Source organism: Pyrus communis, chromosome 14, assembly GCF_963583255.1.
Source record: "Pyrus communis chromosome 14, drPyrComm1.1, whole genome shotgun sequence".
NCBI lineage: Eukaryota > Viridiplantae > Streptophyta > Magnoliopsida > Rosales > Rosaceae > Pyrus > Pyrus communis.
The window spans coordinates 18,609,153-18,632,802 of NC_084816.1; the positions used below are offsets into that span (position 1 = coordinate 18,609,153).

The 23,650-nt window shown below is 38.6% G+C and overlaps 5 protein-coding genes and 1 non-coding gene across 6 annotated transcripts; 3 read left to right on the forward strand and 3 right to left on the reverse strand.

Annotated features, from left to right (window-relative positions):
- Positions 1 to 726: 726 nt before the first annotated feature.
- On the forward strand, positions 727 to 2,038 carry LOC137715084 (fatty acid desaturase 4, chloroplastic-like). The gene has a single exon (XM_068454306.1). The coding sequence runs from the start codon at positions 742 to 744 to the stop codon at positions 1,678 to 1,680; it is 939 nt and encodes a 312-aa protein (XP_068310407.1). The 5' UTR covers positions 727 to 741; the 3' UTR covers positions 1,681 to 2,038.
- On the reverse strand, positions 2,032 to 4,286 carry LOC137715085 (vacuolar protein sorting-associated protein 22 homolog 1-like). The gene is made up of 7 exons (XM_068454307.1): positions 4,131 to 4,286; positions 3,935 to 4,045; positions 3,589 to 3,724; positions 3,312 to 3,466; positions 2,594 to 2,701; positions 2,409 to 2,498; positions 2,032 to 2,295 (listed from the first exon to the last, which is right to left on the reverse strand). Exons 1-7 carry the CDS (start codon positions 4,179 to 4,181, stop codon positions 2,194 to 2,196), a joined length of 753 nt encoding a protein of 250 aa, XP_068310408.1. The 5' UTR covers positions 4,182 to 4,286; the 3' UTR covers positions 2,032 to 2,193.
- A 17-nt stretch (positions 4,287 to 4,303) lies between these two features.
- On the forward strand, positions 4,304 to 4,375 carry TRNAM-CAU (transfer RNA methionine (anticodon CAU)). Its single transcript has one exon. It is a non-coding gene; the product is annotated as a tRNA-Met (tRNA).
- A 1,577-nt stretch (positions 4,376 to 5,952) lies between these two features.
- On the reverse strand, positions 5,953 to 9,655 carry LOC137716340 (probable folate-biopterin transporter 4). Its single transcript, XM_068455778.1, has 7 exons — positions 9,406 to 9,655; positions 8,827 to 8,954; positions 8,022 to 8,243; positions 7,225 to 7,683; positions 6,680 to 6,877; positions 6,457 to 6,594; positions 5,953 to 6,375 (listed from the first exon to the last, which is right to left on the reverse strand). Exons 1-7 carry the CDS (start codon positions 9,484 to 9,486, stop codon positions 6,114 to 6,116), a joined length of 1,488 nt encoding a protein of 495 aa, XP_068311879.1. The 5' UTR covers positions 9,487 to 9,655; the 3' UTR covers positions 5,953 to 6,113.
- Positions 9,656 to 14,800: 5,145 nt separating this feature from the next.
- LOC137714503 (secreted LysM effector slp2-like) lies at positions 14,801 to 15,217 on the forward strand. The gene has a single exon (XM_068453703.1). The coding sequence runs from the start codon at positions 14,801 to 14,803 to the stop codon at positions 15,215 to 15,217; it is 417 nt and encodes a 138-aa protein (XP_068309804.1).
- Positions 15,218 to 16,572: 1,355 nt separating this feature from the next.
- On the reverse strand, positions 16,573 to 22,096 carry LOC137716121 (uncharacterized). The gene is made up of 2 exons (XM_068455519.1): positions 21,848 to 22,096; positions 16,573 to 17,245 (listed from the first exon to the last, which is right to left on the reverse strand). Exons 1-2 carry the CDS (start codon positions 22,011 to 22,013, stop codon positions 16,962 to 16,964), a joined length of 450 nt encoding a protein of 149 aa, XP_068311620.1. The 5' UTR covers positions 22,014 to 22,096; the 3' UTR covers positions 16,573 to 16,961.
- Between the last annotated feature and the right edge of the window lie 1,554 nt (positions 22,097 to 23,650).

A 23,650-nucleotide genomic window follows, 5' to 3' on the forward strand; every position in this document is an offset into this window, starting at 1 on the left:
GATTCGGTTTGTTTCGGTTCTCAATTCACCGGTTTTTTATTCTCACCCATAATTTGAATGATGCTGGAGGACTAATATTCGCAGCCGAGTACTTTTAGTCCTGTAATTTACAAGAAGCATTCTCAAGGAGAAACAAAGAATTCCACCACCCCATCTCAAAACTTGCTAATGACCACACAATTAAACAGCTGACATGTTTCCACGTTTGTAATTTGCCATATGAAAGGCCATTGACTGTTCAACTGAGTTTTTTGCGTGGTCTAGTTGAATACAAAAACGTGTCCACTAGCATTGTCAAAAGCTCAAGCTGTGTGAGAAGCATGCCATGAATTTTCTCTTGTTAATGAGACGTTGCCGAATTACTAATAACTTGCGTTTTTAATTACTTGAGCTATAAATTATTTGAATTCGTGTTCAAATACACGTTTTACATCAATAACTATTTTATATCTACAGAAATACAAATTAATATGTTTGAATATCTGACAATTAAACGACAAAGAAAAATCATCATAGTAATATTTGAGTATTTTGTATGGGGGAGGGGAGGGTGACATTTTAAGTCCAAAAGAACATTATCTGTGACAAAGTAACAAGAAGGAGATTGAGGAGTTTATAACCCCACGCTACCCTATGCCTGCCACAACATTTTCTCCTTAGCTTCTCATCACCACAAACAAATATTATATATATATTGCCTCCAGTTAGCCTCTTGTACTCTTTTCTCATTAGCACCCTCCAATGGCTATCTTAACCCAAACCAAGTTCCTCCCAAGTCCCAAAAACCAAGTCCGGACTTCCCACTCTCCAATCCTCCGCACTAGCGTGCATTGCTCCACCACCACAAAGGCGAACCCCACCCCCGAAAAGCTAGTCATCAAACCGCCACTACAGCGGCTCGAGCCCTCACCCTCACCCGCCCTACTGACAGACACTCACACCTCCATCCGTCCTCCTCAACCCAATGACCCAAGTTTGCAATCCACATGGTTTCACCGTACATGGGTGGCAAGTGGGTGCACCACGGTCCTTGTTTCACTAGCCAAGTCCATAACTTGTGCAGCCGATTCACACATATGGCTCGAGCCCATTTTGGCAGCCTTGGTTGGGTATGTGCTGGCAGACCTCGGGTCCGGAGTGTACCACTGGGGCATTGACAATTATGGTGATGCCTCGACTCCAATTTTTGGTGCCCAGATTGAAGCATTCCAAGGCCATCATAAGTGGCCTTGGACAATCACTAAGCGCCAATTTGCCAACAATTTACATGCCTTAGCTCGTGTGGTGACTTTCATTGTGCTTCCTATAGACCTTGTGTGTGATGATCCAGTTGTTAATGGGTTTGTTGCAGTGTGCTCCGGCTCCATTATGTTTAGCCAACAGCTTCATGCTTGGGCTCACGGCACTAAAAGCCGCCTGCCACCGCTCGTGGTGGCGTTGCAAGATTTAGGAGTCTTGGTATCCCGGTCGCAACATGCAGCACACCATCGGCAGCCTTATAACAACAATTACTGCATTGTAAGTGGGATTTGGAATGAGCTTTTGGATCAGCACAAGGTTTTCGAGGCATTGGAGATGGTTTTGTATTTTAACCTAGGGTTAAGACCCAGGTCTTGGAGTGAGCCTAGCTCTGAATGGACTGAAGAAATTGAAACTGCTTCACAACTTCCAGCCCAATGAACCTTTTTTATCCCCTTACATGTTCGTTCTTTTGGGGATTTTAATTAAAGCGGGCGATTTCCGCACTCACATTTTCACTTCCAACAGTACTCGATTCTACATTGAATAATTCATAGGAGAATCAACGACGGAAATAAAGAGAGGAGTGTCAGAGGTGAATAGGGAAGGGCGGAAATCACTTCCCGCAATTGATTACCCACCATTTCTTCAGGTCACAGAATTATTTACTCACTGCATATGTATAATGCAGTATTTCTTTCAAAAGATTAGTTGATGTCTATGTATGTGATCACCAGTTATTGTATCAGCTTCATCTAGTTCAAGATTCATGTATCAAAGAAAACACGCAACTTTCAAATGCAAACGTCTTCTTTATACGATGAAATACATTATCCAGCAGCAGTCTGTTGAACCAACTAGTATTACAAAAGGAAAATACAAATAAATCACAAATGTTTGGGTATGCACCTATAACCCTTTTGAACTCCATTATGTTGAGAAATTTCGTGTTTGTTAACTGTCGGCTCCTAGTGGAGCGGAGATGGAAGATACACAGGGGAACCAATATCGGCGTACACCATCTTTGTGACCATCATCAATCATTGCAAGACCCTCCTGAGAAAATCAATGGTTTATTGAGCCCCGGGAATCCTACTATACAATTAAAATAGACTAAAGGGCAAGAGAGGATACTAATATGAGTAGATTAGTAAATGTCATCAACTTACATCTAATAAAGTGTCAAAGGCATCGATTGCACGACCAGTAGTCCAAGATAGCCGTCTCTCCACCTCAGGGACAGTCACAAAGCCTTGAGCCTAATAGAACAGAAGCGGAGCATAACCATAAATAATCAATCTATGACAAAATGTCCATGTAAAGTTAGAAGGAAGATAAAACAAAAGATTGGAACCTGGGCTAGCTCTAAAATTTCGTTATGGTCTTTGTTCAACTCAGTTGGAACAGAACGAACAAGCTTTCTCTTTCCAACAGAAATAACCTCATAACCATTACCTAATACCTGGAATCAAGTAATACATGTAAGTACAATGCGTCACTTGGTAAAAAATCATGCTAGTATGGTACATCGTACTGCAGGGATACAATATGATGCATTGCTTAAGAGAGAGTATATGAAATGCTTAAGAGTCAATAACGTGATAACGCGATTCCAGATCATGAAACACAGAATTTGACATGAGGTCAAAATAAGAAGGAATTGTAAGCTTTGACATGTACTAAACGAATTGCGTAACGTGGCATGAAGTCAGTAGAGAAAGTTATACTATTTGCTATTCATACAGCTGCAGTAACAAACTCACTTAAAGTCAACTCTTCCTCAAGATGAGATTATACTCTTTAACAATTATTACCATCATCGACAATGATAACAAAACTTAATATCCCTTCCAGCAATCACCAGGCAGTGTTGTCTGTCCCATGACAAAAATGTGGCATGAATTCGCGGTGAACCTCTTCTAGTAAAACCGTCGGTGCAAACAATCCACTACTCTTACTCTCAGTCTGGGTGGAAATCACTTGACTAAGGTCTTCTAAACAAAGTGCCTTGTTCGCATCAACTCTGAGGGAAACTTGTACATGTAATGCATGGAAAAGCTAAAATAAATTACCTTGAGCTTGCTTATAGCACGCAGGCAATCATCCTCAGAAACAGCTTCACGGTCGCTCTTCCGCCTCTGGCGAAGCAGACTGCAGAGTTCCTGCAGGTTGATCAAACCCCCATTGTGGGGTCTTGTTGCCAAGCAAATGTCAACAATTTGCACCCCTGTCTAACCAAATTCGCTCCCTTTTAGATCACACATATATATCCGAACAATCTTGGCAACAACCAAATGAATTCACAGCCAATTAAAGGCATGCAATGATATTAAGAAGATGGGTACCAACCAAGTTCATAGTAGAAATCACCAATCCCCAAAAGCTCTGCCCAGAAACCCTTATTGGATGCCAAGGGATCTACTCCGACCTTCGTGCACATGTTGTGAAATTGTGATCTGAAAGCTGGGTTCTTTCGAATGTCATTCTGCATCATCCATATCAAACAGTCGATATAAACTTTGTACCACGAAGCGATATTCCTAGTCTTACGGAAGGAAGGGGAGGGTTTGAACCCGAAACGCAATGCATTAAGAGGAAGAATCTATCCGCCAGGACAATCTACCACTTGCCAAACAGTAAACATTTTTGACATAATTTGGTACTGAAATTGATTGATTGAGAAGAAAAATGGGACCTTGTGCTTTCGAGCGAAATCTTCCAACTGGGTTCGGAAAGTGGTGAGCTGCTCCTTCATGAGATCGGTTCTGATCTTGGCAACATTCTCGCCCAGCAGACGATATTGGTCCTGCAAATAAAGGACAGATCTGGGTAATCGGATTCCAGGAATTGGCGGCCGAAATCAAGGGCGGAGAAGAAGAAAAATCACAAACCCTAGAGGCGGCGGCGTTCTGCAAGCCGCCGATTCCAGGTCTCCTCCTCATCGTTGCTCTTCTTCCGCGACCCGCTTCGGTGGAGTTGAGGACGGGGAAGCCAACTCCCAACCATTAACTTAGCAAAATCTTAATTTTCAATAAATATTTTTGTGGGAGGTGAGTTTTCAACAATCAGAGTGGCGCAGCGGAAGCGTGGTGGGCCCATAACCCACAGGTCCCAGGATCGAAACCTGGCTCTGATATATAAACTTTTTTTTTTTTTTTTTTTTCATGCTGAGCGAAACCGCAAATTTAGAGAACTCAAAAGTTCCAAAATGTTGACACTTTGAAGAAAGGGAAGTGGTTCGCAGAGACCCCTTCTCCACTGCACACTCTTGCAAATAAAATGAGAATCAAAGGACGTTAATACACGAGTTATTACAAAGTTGGATGACCCACTTGAAGAAAAAATCACAACAGCTAACAAATATTGAAGTTGTGCTGTCTACTTTTATATTTTTTAACTTTAAAAAATAATATATAGTTTCCCTGTATAAAGACCTATCAGCTTACAAATATGATAGAGAAGCATAAATACATTGTATTGTTTCCATTACTTTGTAATTTCAGTATGATAATTGAGAGATACCACTTCTACTACCCTGAGGATGTAGGTACACTTTCCGAACCTCGTAAATATTGTGTCTCATTTAGTTCCACTGCACGTATACTGTCGATTTCACAACACGTTATTTGCACAAGAAGCTCTCGTGTTAATGGAAAGCATAACACCATTAATCCGGTGAAGCGCTACTACCTCTCACCTTTGTCGCCCGAAATCTCACAGATAAGAAAATTCTTTTACTTTACCTTCATACCTTAGTATGACTAATTTTCTTAAAGCTAGTATGTAGCTTGTTGTATGAATGTATATTGTTATTAGAAGAAGCAAAGAAAGGTACGGACATGTGTCCAGAGCCTAAGGATCAAGAAAACTGGGCCCTTGATTGTGTGAGGAAAAAAAAAAAAAAAATCAGAATTGCTGGTTTGTGTGAGATGGGTCAACGAAATGAGGTAGTGAGAATCGTCGGGTTCAATTTGTGTGTGGTCCAGATCTTTTTATCCATAGGCTCTAGATACTAAGGTTCAGAGTGGATCTAATTCCCTATTTTAAGGGATTTTTTTTTCTTTACCCTAGAAACATGCTTAGGGCACGATTCTGAGCACACCAACTTAAATCGGTGTCCATCTAAAGATTGTTTGCAATGTTTTAGAACTCGTTTGAAAGTGCTTTTAAAATGACTAAAAACACTTTTGGTGAACAAGTTTTTGAAACCAATCTCTTACTAAAAATCCAAGTAGATCCTAAAAGTGATTCATGCAAGAAACATATATTTGGTGCTTCTTTCAAAAATCACTCAGGTGCTATTGGAACCCAAAATCAATTTTACCAAAAACAATTTCAATCATTTTAAAAACACTTCCAAACAACCTTTTATAATATTAGTGTCATTCGTATTTGTCATGCCGACAAACGGAGGCAATGTAACAGTCTGAAAAATCTAACCAATTATTTTTCTTTCCGACCAAAGAAAGAAACTAATTATTTTTGTTCTTATATCTATCTTAAAATTTTAACTATTGGAGACTAAGCCATTCTCATTGCGGCGCCCAACTCCTGGTAGAGGAAATCGAGCCTTCATTCTTAATTGTTCTTTGCTCGAGAGCAACCAAACCAAAAGCCCAATAAAAAATTCATGAGTGCTCTGGAGTACACGGTACTCTGGATGTTTTAACCGTCATATCTTGATATTTTCACATATATATAAATTCCGTGTAGTAAATTGGAATTGTGTCATTCACAAGTATCTACAAGTTCAAAATCCAGTGTGCATCCGTAAATAACTCTCAATTCGAGAAGATCTCGTAGAAGATATATATTCGATTCATTTTCACTAACTATGAAATCCTCTACTGTATTAGACAAATGTCAAATTGAACCTACGCCGATAACCCTGTAGCTTCCTTTGGTATCAAAAACAGAAAGCCAATCGGAATGAAAGTGCAGAGAACTTGAATGGCAATTCCCAAAGGAAGGTTGTCAAAAGAACCTGAAGAGATGTTCAGAACTGATGCAACTCCAGCGCCGACAAATGACCCCAATGTAGATCCTAAGTTGTTTATTGACATAAAGAGGGCAAACAGAGTCCCTTCGATCCCGGGTGGGCATAGCTGTCCAGATAAGATCAGGAACGGCATAAACCTGCAGTTCACGGGATCTTTCTTGTTAGTAAGACGGCTTAAGTGATGAATAACGATTTACTATGAGAAAGTATGCACATACTTGAATTGATTGATCGCGTCACTGAGAGCTGAGCCAAAAAGAACCATAATTTTATCTGATATTCCGTATGTAAGATTTACTCGAGTGACTAAAACCATATCTAGGAGTGTCAAGATCGACAAACCAACATGAGACAACCTGCATGGATCACGACCAATACACCATCAACAAAATAATCTCAACAGAAAGGAATAGAAAATTAACAGAAGATCATTGTACTTACATCAGTATTCTTCTTAATTTCATCGTCTTTAAGTAACGATTATAGACAAAGGTTCCAAGCATGAGGCCTAACCATCCCACAACACGTGCAGTGCCCAAAAAGGATGCATCCAAGCTCAAATACTCCGTCTGATAATAAAACATAACAGTCGAGAGGTTCGGAATGGAAACATGTGCTAGGAAAAACCAAGCCATTGGTCTGATCAGACAAAGTAAAATCAAATGTAAGCAAGATTAAAATTCAAAATATATCCACATCCTGAGAAAAGTAGCAAATTATATTTCCAGAAAAAAAAAAAAAAAAAAAAAAAAAACATTTAGATTGACATCAGGACCAAGTAGCAACGATGGGAAGAAACATTTAATTAAGACTCCCTAGATCTCTCTAGAGTTTCCCCATAAATTCCAGACTCTTGGAACTTGTTATTCACAGACCAGATCATTGTGTGTTACAGGAACAATGCAGATCTAGAGAGGGAAAATCTCAACGTGTGCTTTCAACTGGCATGGAAAGAAACTCAAGTTAATAAACAAAAATTGAATTACCTCAAAATTAGTGGTTGTTTAAATGCGTGGCACAAACTATAAGTGGCTGCTTTGAGAGAGTGAAACCACTGTGAAGCCAATGAGTCTTCTTTTCCAGCAATCTCGAGTTTACCAGAAACTGATTTCTTTTGCTTGCTCTTATTGCTCTTCTTTCTCCTTGACATGGTGGTATTGGATTTCTTCTCTGAGAAATTATCATCATCCAGAAAACTACTATTCCCATTCGCTCCATCGGAGCTTCTTGAATCAGAGGATTCAAGCAAAACTTTACTATCTACAGATTTCTCCTCAACCAAGCCACATGACAACAACTGTATGGACGGTAGAACAGAAAAAAGCAGAAAAATTGTGTGTATCTGTAAGTTGGTCAGTGCATATCCTCCTAATAAACTCCCGCATATGCCACCAAAAGCCATTGCCAACCATGATATCGACTGGAGGTCTCCAGCAAATGAGGCCCTGATAAAGGTAATTTTAAGATATCAAGTTGTATCCTTAAAAACATTAACAAGGGAAAAAAGATCCATGATGAACTAGACAACAAAATTTCAGCAGAAATAAGGGGGAATGAAATATGCGAATCTTCATTTGGGGGAATACAAGACATTTACAGGGAAGCCTATGATAGGGCCAGTTACAATCATGCTAATTCCCAAAATTAAGGCATGAAAAGTAAGCAGTTCATCTGATTGCATGCCAATAGATCTTTATGTTGGCAAAGTAAGTTTGCAGGGTACTTGATATGCAACTCAAACTGCATTGCAAAGAAATTGAAAGAATCTCAGTTTTGCACGTACTTTTCATGTCTTACTGCCTCAGCAATCATTGCATCAACTACTACATCTGCCATGGCTGAGCCCAGGTTCTGGACTGTTAAGAAGGTCATGAATTGCCAACTGGAATTCCTCAATGTCGCATTCAGGCCGAGAACAAGCCATGGCACAAGAGAGAGCACAGTTGCAATCACTAAGTAGGGAACCCTTCTTCTTCCTTTTATTGGAATACAATCAGACACAATTCTGCATAAAAGACACGCAAAATCAGGTTCGAAAGAACTAATAAGAAAATGCAAGCACAAAAAAGGCAGCTTTAATGCTTGGACTGCAAACTCAGGAACAGCAAGCTAGCCCTTTTTTTCCTTTGGGCACTCAAATTAATCGCCATTGAGATGGCTAACTTTATGTATGTATTTGCTCATGCACTCGCATGAAATGTATTAATATGTGGGCACATTGCAAAAGACAAAAAAGCATGTCCCCCATTCTGACTCTCTGAGCTATAACATAAATTCAATGCTTAGGACGACAGTACCCTTCTGAGAATAAGCAAAAGAATCAAGCACATCTTTTGTCACATTACATGATGATTTCTTTTTCATTAAATTACTCCAAATTTGTTTCTAAATGGCTTCACTACGAGGACTAATTTGTGCTTTGAATTCAAATAAAAATGGATGCAAACAAGCAGCACATAAGTGTTATGGAAGCTGTTACAAAGAAGAAAGCTTTTTAATGCTTACATACTTAAGAACACATCTAAATTATCTGAAATATCGAAAACGTGCACGTTCCTTGTGTGTACTGAGTAACAGAAGATCCATACCCGTATAGCGGTTTAATGCTCCATGGAAAGAAAGCTATCGAAAACGCGAACTGGGAAGACGATGGAGACAACTTAAGCCTATCTTTCAGCTGGTAAGACACTGCCGTCCATACAAAGGATCTGAAACCCTGCCATACATCAAACAGGCACTTATCAATCACCATACAAAGGATCTTTCAGCTGGTAAGCCACTTATCAATCACCATACAGATTCTTCTTAAAACCCACATCCAAGAAACAATTTCACATCAATCGTGTTCAATTTTGATACTTCGAAAGATCAAAAATTTCACATGCCTCCTAATATCATTCCCAACTTCTAAATAAGGACACTTTCAAATACAGATCTCTCTCAAAAATCACCCAAATCAATAAAAACACAAAACCCAGAAACCCAAAACCTTAGAATCCCCAATCTCCACCTCCTAGAAGCCCAAAAAACCTCATTCCGCAAAGCCCCAGAAAATTAATTTCCTCAAAAATCAAGAAATTAATTAAACAGCGAGATTCAAAGTACACCAGGATCAACAAAAAATATATAATTCTAGAGAGAGAGAGAGAGAGAGAGAGAGAGAGAACCTGGGTGAAGTAAATCAAGCAAACGAGCCAGATGAACGAGGCGCCAAATGCAGCTCTCAACCTCGTCAGCCATTGTATCATTTTTTTCTCTGGGAGCTTTGAGTTCGAGCTTATTCTGCGTCTGTCTATCGAACGCAGACAACTCAATGTTTTTTCAGTTTCTTATTTGGAGTCTTCCAACGGTTTTTCCATTGGGCGTTAATTTGTCCGATGGACAATTTTACCCCCCATTTCGTATCTCGCTTTGTAGACTTGTAGTGGAAAGTTGCCTCTCATGTCGGGGGGGCTGAGGGTAGATTTTCGACATTTTGCGGTGCATATAGTTAATAGATTACACGGCTGCTGGCCACGTCCAGAGGTCCTCCCATTTCTTGACACCTCAGCGCCCGGGCCCATATGTAGTTAATAGATTACATGGCTGCTGGCCACGTCCAGAGGTCCTCCCATTTCTTGACACCTCAGCGCCCGGGGCCACAGTAAGCACACGAGTCCTCATATTAATCAGAGAAGATCCTCTCTAAATCCATTCGTTAAGGATTCGGATATTTGTGAATCGTTTCTATTTATCGTACATCGTGTGGTTAGTTTTTGTTAAGTACTATTTATATTTATTTTTAAATAAAAATATTTAAAATGATTTCTAATTACACGATGTACGATGAACGTACACGATTTAAGAATCTATGGAACCATCACAAAAAGAACCCAGCAAGAATCCGAACTCCACATTAATGGACTATAAACTAGAAGTTGGCTAAATGATAATGGTTTAGCATTATTATTCAACTTTTGTGGTTTTAGATTCGAATTTTGTGGCAAATTCGAAAGTCTCTAATTTTTATAAGGGTGAAATGAAAAGAAGACTTTTTTAAAGTGTGATATTGTATAAGTTTATATCACTTCACAGTTTAACGTTAGTTTTTGTGTCAGTATTAAGAAATATTGTATAAAAAATATGAGATAGAAGAGAGTTCATGAAAAGTCTTCCTTTTGAGTCTTCTTAGCTCTCTTTATAAGGAAAATATTAGCATTCTCTCTTTGGGGAGAAGCTCATTCCTTTACTTGCAACTACTGTATCTTCATCATAAAAATTGGGAAGTGTTATTGGCACTCTAAAAATCTCATTCTACACTTCTCACAAGTGTATTTTTCTTTCCAATTATAGAAAGTTTGGAGTGTGGAATGAGATTTTTGAAGTGTCAATAACAATTCCTTAAAAATTTCATAATTGAAACGGTACAACTCTTAATCTTCATTTAAAAATAAAGATATAAAATATCATTCGAATAATAGATCGTTTAATCATTAAAATATATCAAATAAATCAATAATTTAGGTATCAAATAACATATTCATAATGAACGTTGACTTATTTAATATATTTGGATGACTAAACGATATCCAATTTGAATGATTTTTTATAGCGATGATGGTAAAAGATTGAACGGTTCTGATCATTAAATTTTTATGATAAAAATACATTATTTGCAAGTGGCAGAATGAACTCATCCCTACATAATTAAAATAGCACTATCCTTTTTATAATACTTTGAGCTCTAAGTTAATTGGTATTTTTCTTCTTCTAATGGTAAAAAGATGTTTCAAATTTGGCAATTTGACTGTTCTAATGATTCTACAATTTTCTGTTGCCAAAAAATAATAGGCCCATTGAAAAATGCGTATATACGTGCCATAATAATAAGTTTATAGCAAGATTTATTTTTGGATTGCCAGTTTTAGAGTTAAATTGGCTTCGGCCGATAAAGGGAGAGAATCCAAATTCATAACCTAGGGCATCGAAAAAGCACTTTAGCTAAAGAGAGATGCTTCTAAGTGCTTTTACAACCTAAGAAACTTTTGTTTCGAACATCTTTATAATTCATAAACAAGAAAATTATAGCAACTTTAATTTAATTGGAATAATGATCATTCAACTGAAAATTAATGATCATTGATCTCTTAATTTATCAAAACGCATCTATAATCCTTTTAGTTAACTCTGTTAAAATGAGTTATGTTGGAAGAACTATTACTACATTTGGGTGGATTAAAGTTGAGGGATTATTGCTCCAACTGGATTAGAGTTGAAGTTAATGGATCATTGCTCCAACTGAGTTTAAGTTGAGAGACCATTGCTCTAATTGAATTAAAATTAATGGACCATTGCTCCAATTAAATTAAAATTGAGAGACTATTGCTTCAATTTCCTCTTCATAAACGTTCTTTCTTTATTTTGTGGAAGCACTTTTTTGAAAAGCACTCCCAAACAGCCACTCATACCCAGTGTCCAATTAGCCAATTACAGAGGTGACAACAGAAGGTGCCGAATGCCGACGAGTTAGATTTTGAAGGCAACAAAACCAAATTGAAATTCTTCAAGAATTCTAGGCTAATTTGGTAAAACCACATATTCAAATGATAATTGACAGAAAAATGTCTCTTTGTATTCCATATAACAGTGTTACAAATTTAAAACTATGAAATATAAATGAATAAATGAATCCACACAAAATAATAAATTGACAACCAAAAGTCTTAAACACCTCCACTCTACATAACAATGACTGCAGCGAAAACCCCAACGGCTAGAGCTCCGGCGGCGGAGAACCGATTCAAAACGGCACCATTGGCAGGAACTGGAGCCTCGGAGGGAGATCCAGAAACTGAAGAGGGAACAGCCGCCGGAGACAACGATGGGGGAGAAGGTGGGGAGTCGGCGACGGGAGATGAGGAAGGCGAAGACGATAGTGCAGTGCTCGACGGAGAAGGAGCGGCGGCCGTAGGTGGAGTGCTCGACGGAGAAGGAGCGGCGGGAGCTTGTTTGGGAGAAAGGACAGGAGACTTGGCCGGAGACGATGCAGGGGATTGCGCCCCCGTCGAGGCCAGCAAGAGGGAAGCCATTAGGACCAAAACGACGCCGCTGAATCGAGCCATTTGTAGAGAGAGAAACTTTGACAGAGATTTAGAGAGAGAGCGAGAGAGAGGAATCTATTGAGGGTTTGAGAATTGAGAGGCGAGTTGCTGATGGGATTTAAGGAGAGGAGATCGGGGGTTTATATAGAGGGAGGGGGAGGAGACGCGTGGCGTGTAGAATATCGTTGGACGGTCGAGATTTTGTCGCTGTGATGATTGAAAGTCGTGTTACCAACTCAGAGGCGAAACACGGTTTGTTTAGTGCACCGGGCTGGCATTTTTTTTAATGGCCGTTGGATGTACACTTTACAGCGTGTAACGGTTAATTTTCCGACGGTGCAGATGGTAGGTTATCTGGCAGATTTGCTTCTTTTTTTCTTTTGACTTTATTTTTGTCGGACTTGTCTTTTTCCTTTTGAAATCTTTTTTCTTTTCTTTTCTTTTCTTTTTTGGCACTCCCAGATTGTTTTATTAAAGCAAACGGATCCTTTCTTTCAATTTCAAAGTGCCAACCACGGTCCACAGCAAATGGCCCAGTAGTAAAGATGTAGATTGTAGTTCTCTAAAAAAACAAAAAAAATAAGAAAAGTTCTGAATTCAATGCTCCAAGTTAGTGAGTCTGTTTAACTGTGACTACGGCAGAGGGAAATTTCATATAGCCTCTTCGAGGTAGGAAAAGGTAAATAACAATGACTTGCCACCAATTGTCTTGTTTTTAACTAAAACAAAATAAAAAATGAATTTCAAGTGCCAGAGTGGAAAATTGGAGATAGGGCTTGTTGGCTAAGATTATAATTTTTTTTTATCATACCAAAATTGTAATTTTATTGAATTTACAAAAAAAAATGATTAAATAATTTTTAATTTGTTTGATTTATGTAAAATTAAAATGAACGGTTTTTACAATTAAACGGATATATCTCTATGAGGTAACTAAGAGTATCTTCAAATGAGATGTCAAAAGATAAATGTCAAATGTTAATTCGATGGCTGATATAGTAATGTCAGATTTTTTTTTTCCAACCGATATTTCTAACCAATTTATATTTTTTGTTATAAATGATATTTGTAAGATTCATTTTAAAAATAAATCAATTAAATTAAATTTTCAATTTTTATAATTGGTGCATTAATGAGATCCATACAATAGAATAATTAAAAATGATTTGATATCATCTTTTCTCATATGTCAAATTTGACATGTGAAAACTCATATGTCAATCTACATAGGATTAATATATCGGTTGGAGCTTACTCTTACCTTCAAATTTGATTACATGACATTTCACTTAGAATTTGTCTCATGCGTTAGCCCAAGTGAGATTTGAAAAGAAAGAAAAAACACAGACAGTAATTCAATTGTGAGAAGACTCAGTGCTTCACATGTTTCACTTTAGGGGTTTAAATTAGGGTGTGACTATGTCATCGTTTATGTTTGTTGACCTATTTTACATATTTTCATTATTTTATATCGTATTTTCTATGTATTGTTTATGTTCGTTTCTTGTTTTTGTTGCATTTTTTTTTATTTTTATAAATTCTAAGGGAAAGGAACTCGTTTATTCGGTCATTTCTTACCAATTGTTTTTAAAAAAGCTAGTTTTAGGATGCGCCTAGGCGGTTTTTGGGGCAAAGATAGTGGCAAAAACTCCCTAGCACAACCAAACTGGGCGGCATAAGATTGGTAGGGTTAAAACCTTCTCGGCCTCAATTCCCAATGTACAAGGTTCCAATTTGAAATTAACATGCAGGTTCGATTAGGTACCGTTTGGTACGTGGGACGGGACGGAACAGAGTGGGACAAGGCGTTCCGTCCCACGTTTGGTACGCCTAAAACGGGTGGAACGAGCTGTTCCACGGAACGAGTTTTGGGTGAATTTTCGTTCCACCTCACCCCCTGGAACGACTCGTTCCACATCCGTGGAACGCAAAATTATAACCTCTCCGTCTCCTTCTTCCTCCTTGTTTTCATCCGAGAGCATCTTTGCTCCCGCTTTGTTCCGTTCCGTCCTGTCCCGTCCCGTCCCATTCCGTTCCGTCCCGTCTGCATACCAAACGATACCTTAGGCTCAACAAGTTCCTCGAACACACCAATTTCGTCGTCTCATATGGCCAAAAACAGAAGTTACGAGTAGGGTCGGAACTCCAACATACCTTATCATTAAAATAAAGAAAAATACTACTAGATCGTAATAACGACAATGGGCTAAAAACGGTCAGGTGATTAGTTCAGTTTCTTCTTAAGCCGACCCTTCAGGATCCCGGGCAAGAGCCGAGTTATGTAGGTACTTGGATGAATCATGAATGTAGGGGTAATTTGGTGATAACACACTGAAATAATAATCGGAAAAATGTATCTCTATATATTCTCACATAACAGCGCTACAAATTTATAAATAGTGAAATATAAATGAATAAATGAATTTAGTACAATAATAAATGGAAATTCAAAAGTGCATAAACACCGCCACTCTACATAACAATGACTGCAGCGAAAACTCCAACAGCTAGAGCCCCGGCAGCGGAGAACCGATTCAAAACGGCATCGTTAGCAGGAGCGGGAGCCTCGGAGGGAGATCCAGAAACTGAAGAGGGAACAGTCGCCGCCGCCGGAGAGGACGATGGGGAAGAAGGTGGAGAGTCGGCGACGGGAGATGTGGAAGGAGAAGCCGCTGGTGAAGTGGTCGATGGAGAAGGCGCGGCCGTAGGTGGAGTGCTCGACGGAGAAGGGGCGGCGGGAGATTTTTTGGGAGAAAGTGCGGGAGACTTGGCTGGTGATGATGCAGGGGATTGCGCCCCGGTCGAGGCCAGCAGGAGAAAAGCCATTAGCACCATAACGACGCCGCTGAATCGAGCCATTGTGGAGAGAGAAATAGAGAACTCAAACAAAGATTTTTAGAGAGAGAGAGAGAAGAATTCTGTGAGGGTTTTGAGAATTGTGAGTCGACTGAGTGAATGATGTGTTTAAGTAGAAGGGTTGGAGGTTTATATAGAGGGAGGCGGAGGACACGTGGCTTGAAGAATACAGTTGGACGGTGGAGATTTTCTGACTGTGATGATTGAAAGGTCGGGTTGGAAAACGTGTTAGCAAACTGAGACCCGAAACGCGCTTTGTTTCATCGGGCTGGTGTTTTGACCGTTGGATGTGTACGTTTGCCGATAACGGTTAGTTTTTCTACGGTGGAGGTGGTAGGTTATCTGCCAATTTAAGGGCAGAGCCTCGAAAATTGGAATCTAAGAAACGGGCATTGACTGCTACAGTTGTTATTTTTATCTTGTACATTAAGAAATCAAATTTGTTTATTTAGTTATAGGGTTTAATTGGATTCATACGATCAATGAATTCGATTTATTTGGATTCATTCACTATATTTTTGCACTGCATTTAATAACGTACGATGTGACGTACTTAATTGATATCAAACATAATGAAACAGAATTCTTGATTAAATTATACATCACTTTATCATATCGTGTGATTTAAAAATGCTATCTGACTAGTAGTAGTGTTATATTTGTAGAAGAACAATACTTGGCTACTCAAAAGACGAGTAGGAGTTCATACTCAAAACAGTTCGTTGTCGTTTTAAAGAACTTTGTGTATATGATCGGAACCGTTCAAATTATAAATCATTTTACAAATATCGTCTATGCATAAAATCAATTAAAACTAAAGTTAGTCACTGAATTGTATAAAATAAATGAACGGAACTGGTAAAAACATTACTGACTTTGTGTATTTGCTACAATAGATTGACTAAATGACTTTAGTTTTAATTCATTTTTTTGTAGAGATGATTTTTACAAAGTGACTCATAATATGAACGATTTTTATCATAAGCACAAAGCTCTGTAACTCGAACACGAAGAATTTTGAATCATTCCAACAGGAAATCCAAACTTTTTTTTTTCTTTTTTTTCTTTTTTTTTTTTTTCTAATTCTACCGTAAAAAGATTCATTCTCTTCATAAAAAAATAGGAGGTAGAACCAATAACGATTAAGAACGATTTCTTAAGGCGTTCCTGCTCATTCTTGAGTAGTCAAGTATTATTTTTGTAAAATATGTAGTGTCGGAGCATGAAAAAAAAAATTAAAATTGTTTGAGTCTAGAGAATAAAATCTGCTCTATTTGACCCGCCGAATAACCAGGCCTTCATGGGTGGACTTGAGCCCAATGATCGAATGCTTTGGATGAAAAAATGCATCAGGCTTTAGGCCGGGCCAATCATAAAATGTAAATGACTCTAACAATGGGAGGATGAAAACTGCATTTTCGATATACATCGTTTGTATTCCTTTTTCTGAATCTCTAGAATTTTGCATCCGGCCGATGACTTGATGAACATGAAACCTGTTACAACTTACAATCGATCGGAGTTCCTGCAAGAGTGTCATGACTCGCGAGACGCTTAACTCGAATCGATGAAAGCTAGTTTCCAACAGCAAAGTGTATCTGTAAGCTATTCCAATCAAGGATTGGGTTTTAATACTAACAAGAACGATGTTCGGCACAAACTACATGACACCATTAACCTCACACAAGCCCTCTAATAATTACATAATCTCTTTCCCCCTTCCCTTCAGTTGAAGCAAAGTTCATACTGCAACTACGGAGTAAAGATGTACATCGATCCTAGAATTCTCAAATGCAGTATGCCGGTACAATTGCTGGTTGATAGACGAAAGTTTTAACGGTGTGAGAATAGCCGGATGGGTGACTGTAAGTGAACTTTACGCCTGAGCTACCACCCCCGAGATGAGTGCAGTGCTCATGGAAGCTGCTGATAGGTCGTGCCAGGCATGCATCCCACCTGTCACTCTCGGGCATTGTCTCTGCCACCGTATATACCCCCTTATCATTCGTGAATGCCTGGTAATTTAGAACTTCCCCTGATTTCGTAATGCACAGTACAGCTACCTCAGCACCTGCACCATAATGAATCAAAGCTCAAAATTATTCACTTCACCCTTCTGAATATTAAATGCACCCTAGATGGCGGTTAAAAGCTTAAACGCCCTATACCATTTTAACTTCATTACCAGATTCAAATAATAAAAATCACCAGAAGATCGCGTGGATGTGGACTTATCATAGTTCATGTAGCAGGTGGACACAAAAACTAGTAGACGTAATCACCCAACAAAAAGGTTTTAGAAAAGCACATTGGGATGAATAAACTGCATCTTGTTTTCATGGTTTATAGATTAAAAGTTGCTTTCTAAAATCTACAAAGTCATGAAAAGAAAACCCAACTTGTAAGTTGTGTTAGTGAGGATGTTCTAATGCTTTAAAGGGTTGAACTTCTGTTGGATAGTGGCCAAATTAGTTCCATGTTTTGTGGCTTTTTCAAAGCCATGTTTTATGGCTTTGAAAAAACCACAAAACATGGAACTAATTTGGCCACTATCAAAGCCATGTTTTATGGCTTTGAAAAAACCACAAAACATGAAACTAATTTGGCCACTATCCAACAATCTCCACCTTGGCCAAATTCGAAAACATCACAAAGACTCGAATCAACACTGTACCAAAGTCCATTGGCCTTACGTACCAGCATGCACACACTGAATCAACCTCGTTGGTCCTGTTCCGATTCAGTCACTGCCAATGCATGTGCAGCTGCTGCAAGCAAAAAAAACATTTAGCTTCAGACAGGATTTCGACACATCCTCGTCTCCTCCAGCAGGTTTTCCTCCTCTTCATTGTCTGCAACTTGGAAACTTGTCAGTGCACCCATTTCCAGCAACACCCGTCGAGCCAGACAAACATTCCTCACACTTCTCATTTTTCAGGACCATCTCATCACCTATGAATCCCATAGCTCCACCTGCGGCAAAACCCCTGCAACACTTGAGACTATACATCACCAGGAGATGTGTTGCTTCGAGTACCTAGAGGGCATACTCGAAGTCTTCCGCCACAAAATTGCTGCTACCTGGACCAAGATCATCCTTTCTTTTTCTCAAAGGACAATTTATCCTTTTATGCCCGAATTCTTTGCAGTCATAGCATTGTGGTCCCTTGCCTTTGGAGCTTGATTTGAACCTGCTGTCTCTCTCAAATCCTCCTCCCAATTTTCTTCCCTGATTCCAACCTTGAACAGCTAAAGCAGTCTCGTGCCCACCATCAACAATGGTCTTCCTCTTTTGTGTATCATAAGACACCAAAGAAGCCTGCACCTGCTCCAAACTTACTGTATCTTTTCCATGCAATAAGGTTGTCACAAGATTCTCATACGAATCTGGAAGTGAGGTAAGAAGTAAGAGGGCTTTATCTTCTTCCTCAACCTTAACATCAACTTTCCTCAATTGATCCAAGTATCCATTGAACACATTCATGTGGTCCATGAGATTCCCGCCTTCATCCATCTTCAGCTTGTACAGCTTCCTCTTCAGATGTAACTTGTTGGTCAAACTCTTAGCAATATAGAGTTTTTCCAACTTCTCCCACAGTGCAGGCGCAGAATCTTCATCCATAACATTGTTGATAATGTTATCAGCTATGCAGTGTCGAATCGTGCTAACACAACGCGACTCCAGCTCCTCCCACTGGTCATCTGTCATTTCTTTAGGCTTCCCATCTTTTCCCTTCAAAGCTCTAACCAAGCCTTGTTGAGTCAAGACATCCTTTACTCTCATCTGCCAGAGAGTAAAACTGCCATTCCCATTAAACTTCTCAACTGAAAACGACATGTTTGTAGTCATCATGGTGAATAATAAATCTGAACCTTCAATGAACCAAAGCTTCCAACAAAGCTCTGATACCAATTGTTGTGCCTCGGCTGATTATCTTCACCAACATACAAACCCACAGTTGAATAGTTTAAAATACAAGAAATAAAGACACCGAAAAATTTACGAGGTTCTTCAAAAACCTGCCTACGTCATCGGAGAGATATTGCTCTTCACTATGAGAAAAACAGTACAAGTTACACATGAGTTAAATCGACATAACCCAATCCCATATCCCTTGTACACCCACTCATAGAATTTTCCCAAGAGCCTCACTCTACCCCAAGAGCTCTTTCACAAGAGACATTTCACTCTAGCTCTCTTGATTTCTCTCTGCAACTCTCTCACACTCGTGCCCTTGTTTTGCCAAATGCTCTCACAATCTCTTTTTATGCTTTTCTTAATCCAAGCCTTCTCCCACCTGAAAGCCAAATAATTATGGCTTTGAAAAAGTCACAAAACAGTGCTTTGAAAAAGTCACAAAACATGGCTTTGAAAAAACCAAAAAACATGGCTTTGAAAAAGCCACAAAACATGGAACTAATTTGGCCACTATCCAACAATCTCCACCTTGGCCAAATTCGAAAACTTCGAGTATGCCCTCTAGGTACTCGAAGCAACACATCTCCTGGTGATGTATAGTCTCAAGTGTTGCAGGGGTTTTGCAGCAGGTGGAGCTATGGGATTCACAGGTGATGAGATGGTCCTGAAGAATGAGAAGTGTGAGGAATGTTTGTCTGGCTCGACGGGTGTTGCTGGAAATGGGTGCACTGACAAGTTTCCAAGTTGCAGACAATGAAGAGGAGGAAAACCTGTTGGAGGAGACGATGATGTGTCGAGATCCTGTCTAAAGCTAAATGTTTTTTTTGCTTGCAGCAGCTGCACATGCATTGACAGTGACTGAATCGGAACAGGACCAACGAGGTTGATTCAGTGTGTGCATGCTGGTACGTAAGGCCAATGGACTTTGGTACAGTGTTGATTCGAGTCTCTGTGATGTTTTCGAATTTGGCCAAGGTGGAGATTGTTGGATAGTGTCCAAATTAGTTCCATGTTTGGTGGTTTTTTCAAAGTCATGTTTTGTGGTTTTTTCAAAGCCATAATTATTTGGCTTTTTCAAAGCCATAATTATTTGGCTTTCGGGTGGGAGAAGGCTTGGATTAAGAAAAGCATAAAAAGAGATGGTGAGAGCATTTGGCAAAACAAGGGCACGGGTGTGAGAGAGTTGCAGAGAGAAATCAAGAGAGCTAGAGTGAAAGGTCTCTTGTGAAAGAACTCTTGGGGTAGAGTGAGGCTCTTGGGAAAATTCTATGAATGGGTGTACAAGGGATATGGGATTGGGTTATGTCGATTTAATTCATGTGTAACTTGTACTGTTTTTCTTATAGTGAAGAGCAATATCTCTCCGAGAACGTAGACAGGTTTTTGCCGAACCTCGTAAATTTTTCGGTGTCTTTATTTCTTGTATTTTAAACTATTCAACTGTGGGTTTGTATGTTGGTGAAGATAATCAGCCAAGGCACAACAACTTCATCCAACAAGATCAACCTCAAGATCAAGTGTAAAATGCATGCATGAACATAATGAAATAGCAGTTATGTCAAGTTTTTTCTACTAATTGGATGACCAATTGAGCAAAGGTAGAAAGGTCTCCACAAATCGCTTAAATCTCATGTTCGACCATTGGAAATGGAACCTAGAATCCATGTACCAGGATGTCAAAACATTTTCTATCAGATTGCTACTGAAAATTTTCAACCACAATATTTTCTGTAAAGATAGGCAAAACTATAACATGTTTCCTACTGAGCAAAATGATTGGGCATCTGTTCCACACCTTGATAGCAATTCGCCAAACCAATACAAATTCAAATATCATGGTCGCCCTACCTGTTTAGCAAATGTTAAATGCAAATTTGGATTTCTAGGCAATTTTTATGTCTTTTTTAAGTACATGAATCACCACGTCTTGATAATCACACGGTATTCTTGATGAAGTACAAATGCATAGAAATCAAATTGTTCAAGTATAAGAATGGTATGAGAGCGATTTTTGGAATGACATAAGACCTGGTTGAAATTGGTGATGGAATACATACTTTCAACGTGCGATCCACCTCTTTTTTCATCCTTTGTGTGTTAGTAAATGCATGATATGTCAGGAATGAGAATGATACCATCCCTTTCATTACCATTTCTAGCAAGTAAACATACCGTTAGGCGACAAATTCAAATTGGAATATGAAAAACCTTGTGCAGTAAAATGACATAAATCATTGTTCTACTCGTGTGATCTTAGTCTACTTGTAAAGATTTGCTATCGTTCTAAGGACTAGGCGAAAACCTGAAATTCTTATACATCTTCGTATCTAGGACGCGAAAAGTATTCCAAACCCGTTAATCATATAGCTCAAACAGAACAATAAAATTACAAAAAATCAGACTGGCAAAATAATCAAACAACAATACCAAGAAATTTCAATTTTTTCAAAATTCTCAGAAAAATCATGTCACTGTAATCTAATTACGCTCTTAAACAAGCTGACAAAACACATCCGAAAAACATGAATTGGAAAAATGAACCATTTTTATGATCATCCACAACCCATCAAAATTACCGCCCAATTACTCAAACAGATGAACGAGAAATGATAAAAAAAAAAAAAAAACTGCCAACCCATAAAAATCACAAGCCAAAGATAAAAACCCAGCTCAGAATTTTCATCAATAACAAATAATCATAAAAATAAATAAATGGGTAATCGGTGGGTTGAGCAAAGAGAGAGAGAAGCTGACCTTCTAGAACATGATCTTCGGGTCCGACGGCGGAGTCGCCACAGACATCGCAAACAACTCTGCCGTGGATTTCACCAGTCCAGGCTCCGACGCCGGAGATCAAGACTGTGAACAGAACAAGTGCCACCGCCACCGCCAGCTCCTTCTTCATCGTCTGCGCTTCCATGGCTCTGCTATCTCTGCTCTGTCGGGTTCGAAATGCCCACAACTCACTGTTTCCTCGAAATATGCGTACGCAAAGGTGCGAGTACTCTTTGACTCTGTCCCACTGGGCCCGACTTCTCTGTTGCTGCGGGACCTACTGTTCCTTTTGCTTTGTTTGGCTTTAGTGTCGGTAGAGTTTGGAACTGAAGGTAAAGTGTATTGTTCTCCTTCATTTGTTTATCAAGGGTCCGTTTAATACCTTTTTTTTTTTCGGAATATAAACTTTTTTTGTTGTTAAAAATTCGTTTAATAATTATTTTTATTTTAAAAAAATAAAAAAATGAAAATTAAAGAGTAAAAATTATAAAAAAAATCTGAAAAGATAAAGAAAGTGATTTCACTTTTGGTATGAAAACTAAAAACTTTGAGTATTTATCAAATGATTTTCATTTTTTTAAAAATAATTTTCAATTTATGAAAACAGAAAACAAATGGTTTTCAAATGGCCCATAAAAGAAATGAGATTGCAAGATTTAGCATAATATTTACATCCTGAAATTGCAATGAATGAGATTTTACATTGAGCAAATTTGAAAGTAATAATAATAATTGTATCTCTTCGTTGGGGAAGCACATATTCCACTTTTTGTGAATAATATGTTTTTACCGTATAAATTTTATAATCAAAAGCGTTCAAATTCTTAATCTTCATTTGAAGATTATCGTTACAAAAATCATTCAAATCAGAAATGGTTTATTCATTTAAATGTAAGAAACAAATCACCGATGTAGATATTAAGTAATATATTCATGACAAATCTGTTAAAATTTGTCAGTTTATTTAGGAAATTAACTAGCTAGAGATTTGATTTGATTTTGTAAAGGGTATATTTGGTATTTGCACATTAGTTAAAGACGTTGGCTTGAGTTGTTGATTTTGTTTCCTATGATCCTCTCCACAAAATCACTTCACGTGATTTTATGGTGGTATACTTCCCAAGCCAATGTGCATTGTTGTGTGGTGTGATTAGTGCTTTACTTCTACACAGCAGTTGCGGAAGAAATTGCGAATGGATGCCAGGCCGAAAACAGGTGCGCGATTCTTTGAGTTGTTGGGATGTGATGAATCCGACGAGTTGTTCAAGTTGAGGACATGTTTTGGCATAGTAACTAACCGTGAGTTGGCGGCGCGTTTGGTTGGATGAAAATGGTCTAACAAGTGAAAGCAAACGAAGAAGAAGAAGATGATGATGTTAGGCAAACCACATTGTTAGTTTGTTCACTAAGAAACTAATTTCAGAACCTATTGATATATGTAGGCTTTGACAAACAGGTTGAGTAGTTACCAATACATTCCAGCCGCAACGTATAAGCAATGCATGGAACATCTTCGAAGTTTCTGATATTCCTAGAGTTCGACTCTTTTACTCCATTTTCTTCTGCACACAAAAAACAGAAAGACAAAAACTTCAAAACTCACGATTTTAAGAAGTCAATGCTATGTTGAATAGCAGAAACAAACTGCAAGTGTTTTACACATAATTTGTATTTGTAATAAAGTAACAGAGCGTCGACTTCCTGAAAAATGAAACTAAAATTGCATGTCTGCTAGCTTGTGAGCAGTAATTCAAGTTTTTAGAATGTTGTTATCGCTCAAAA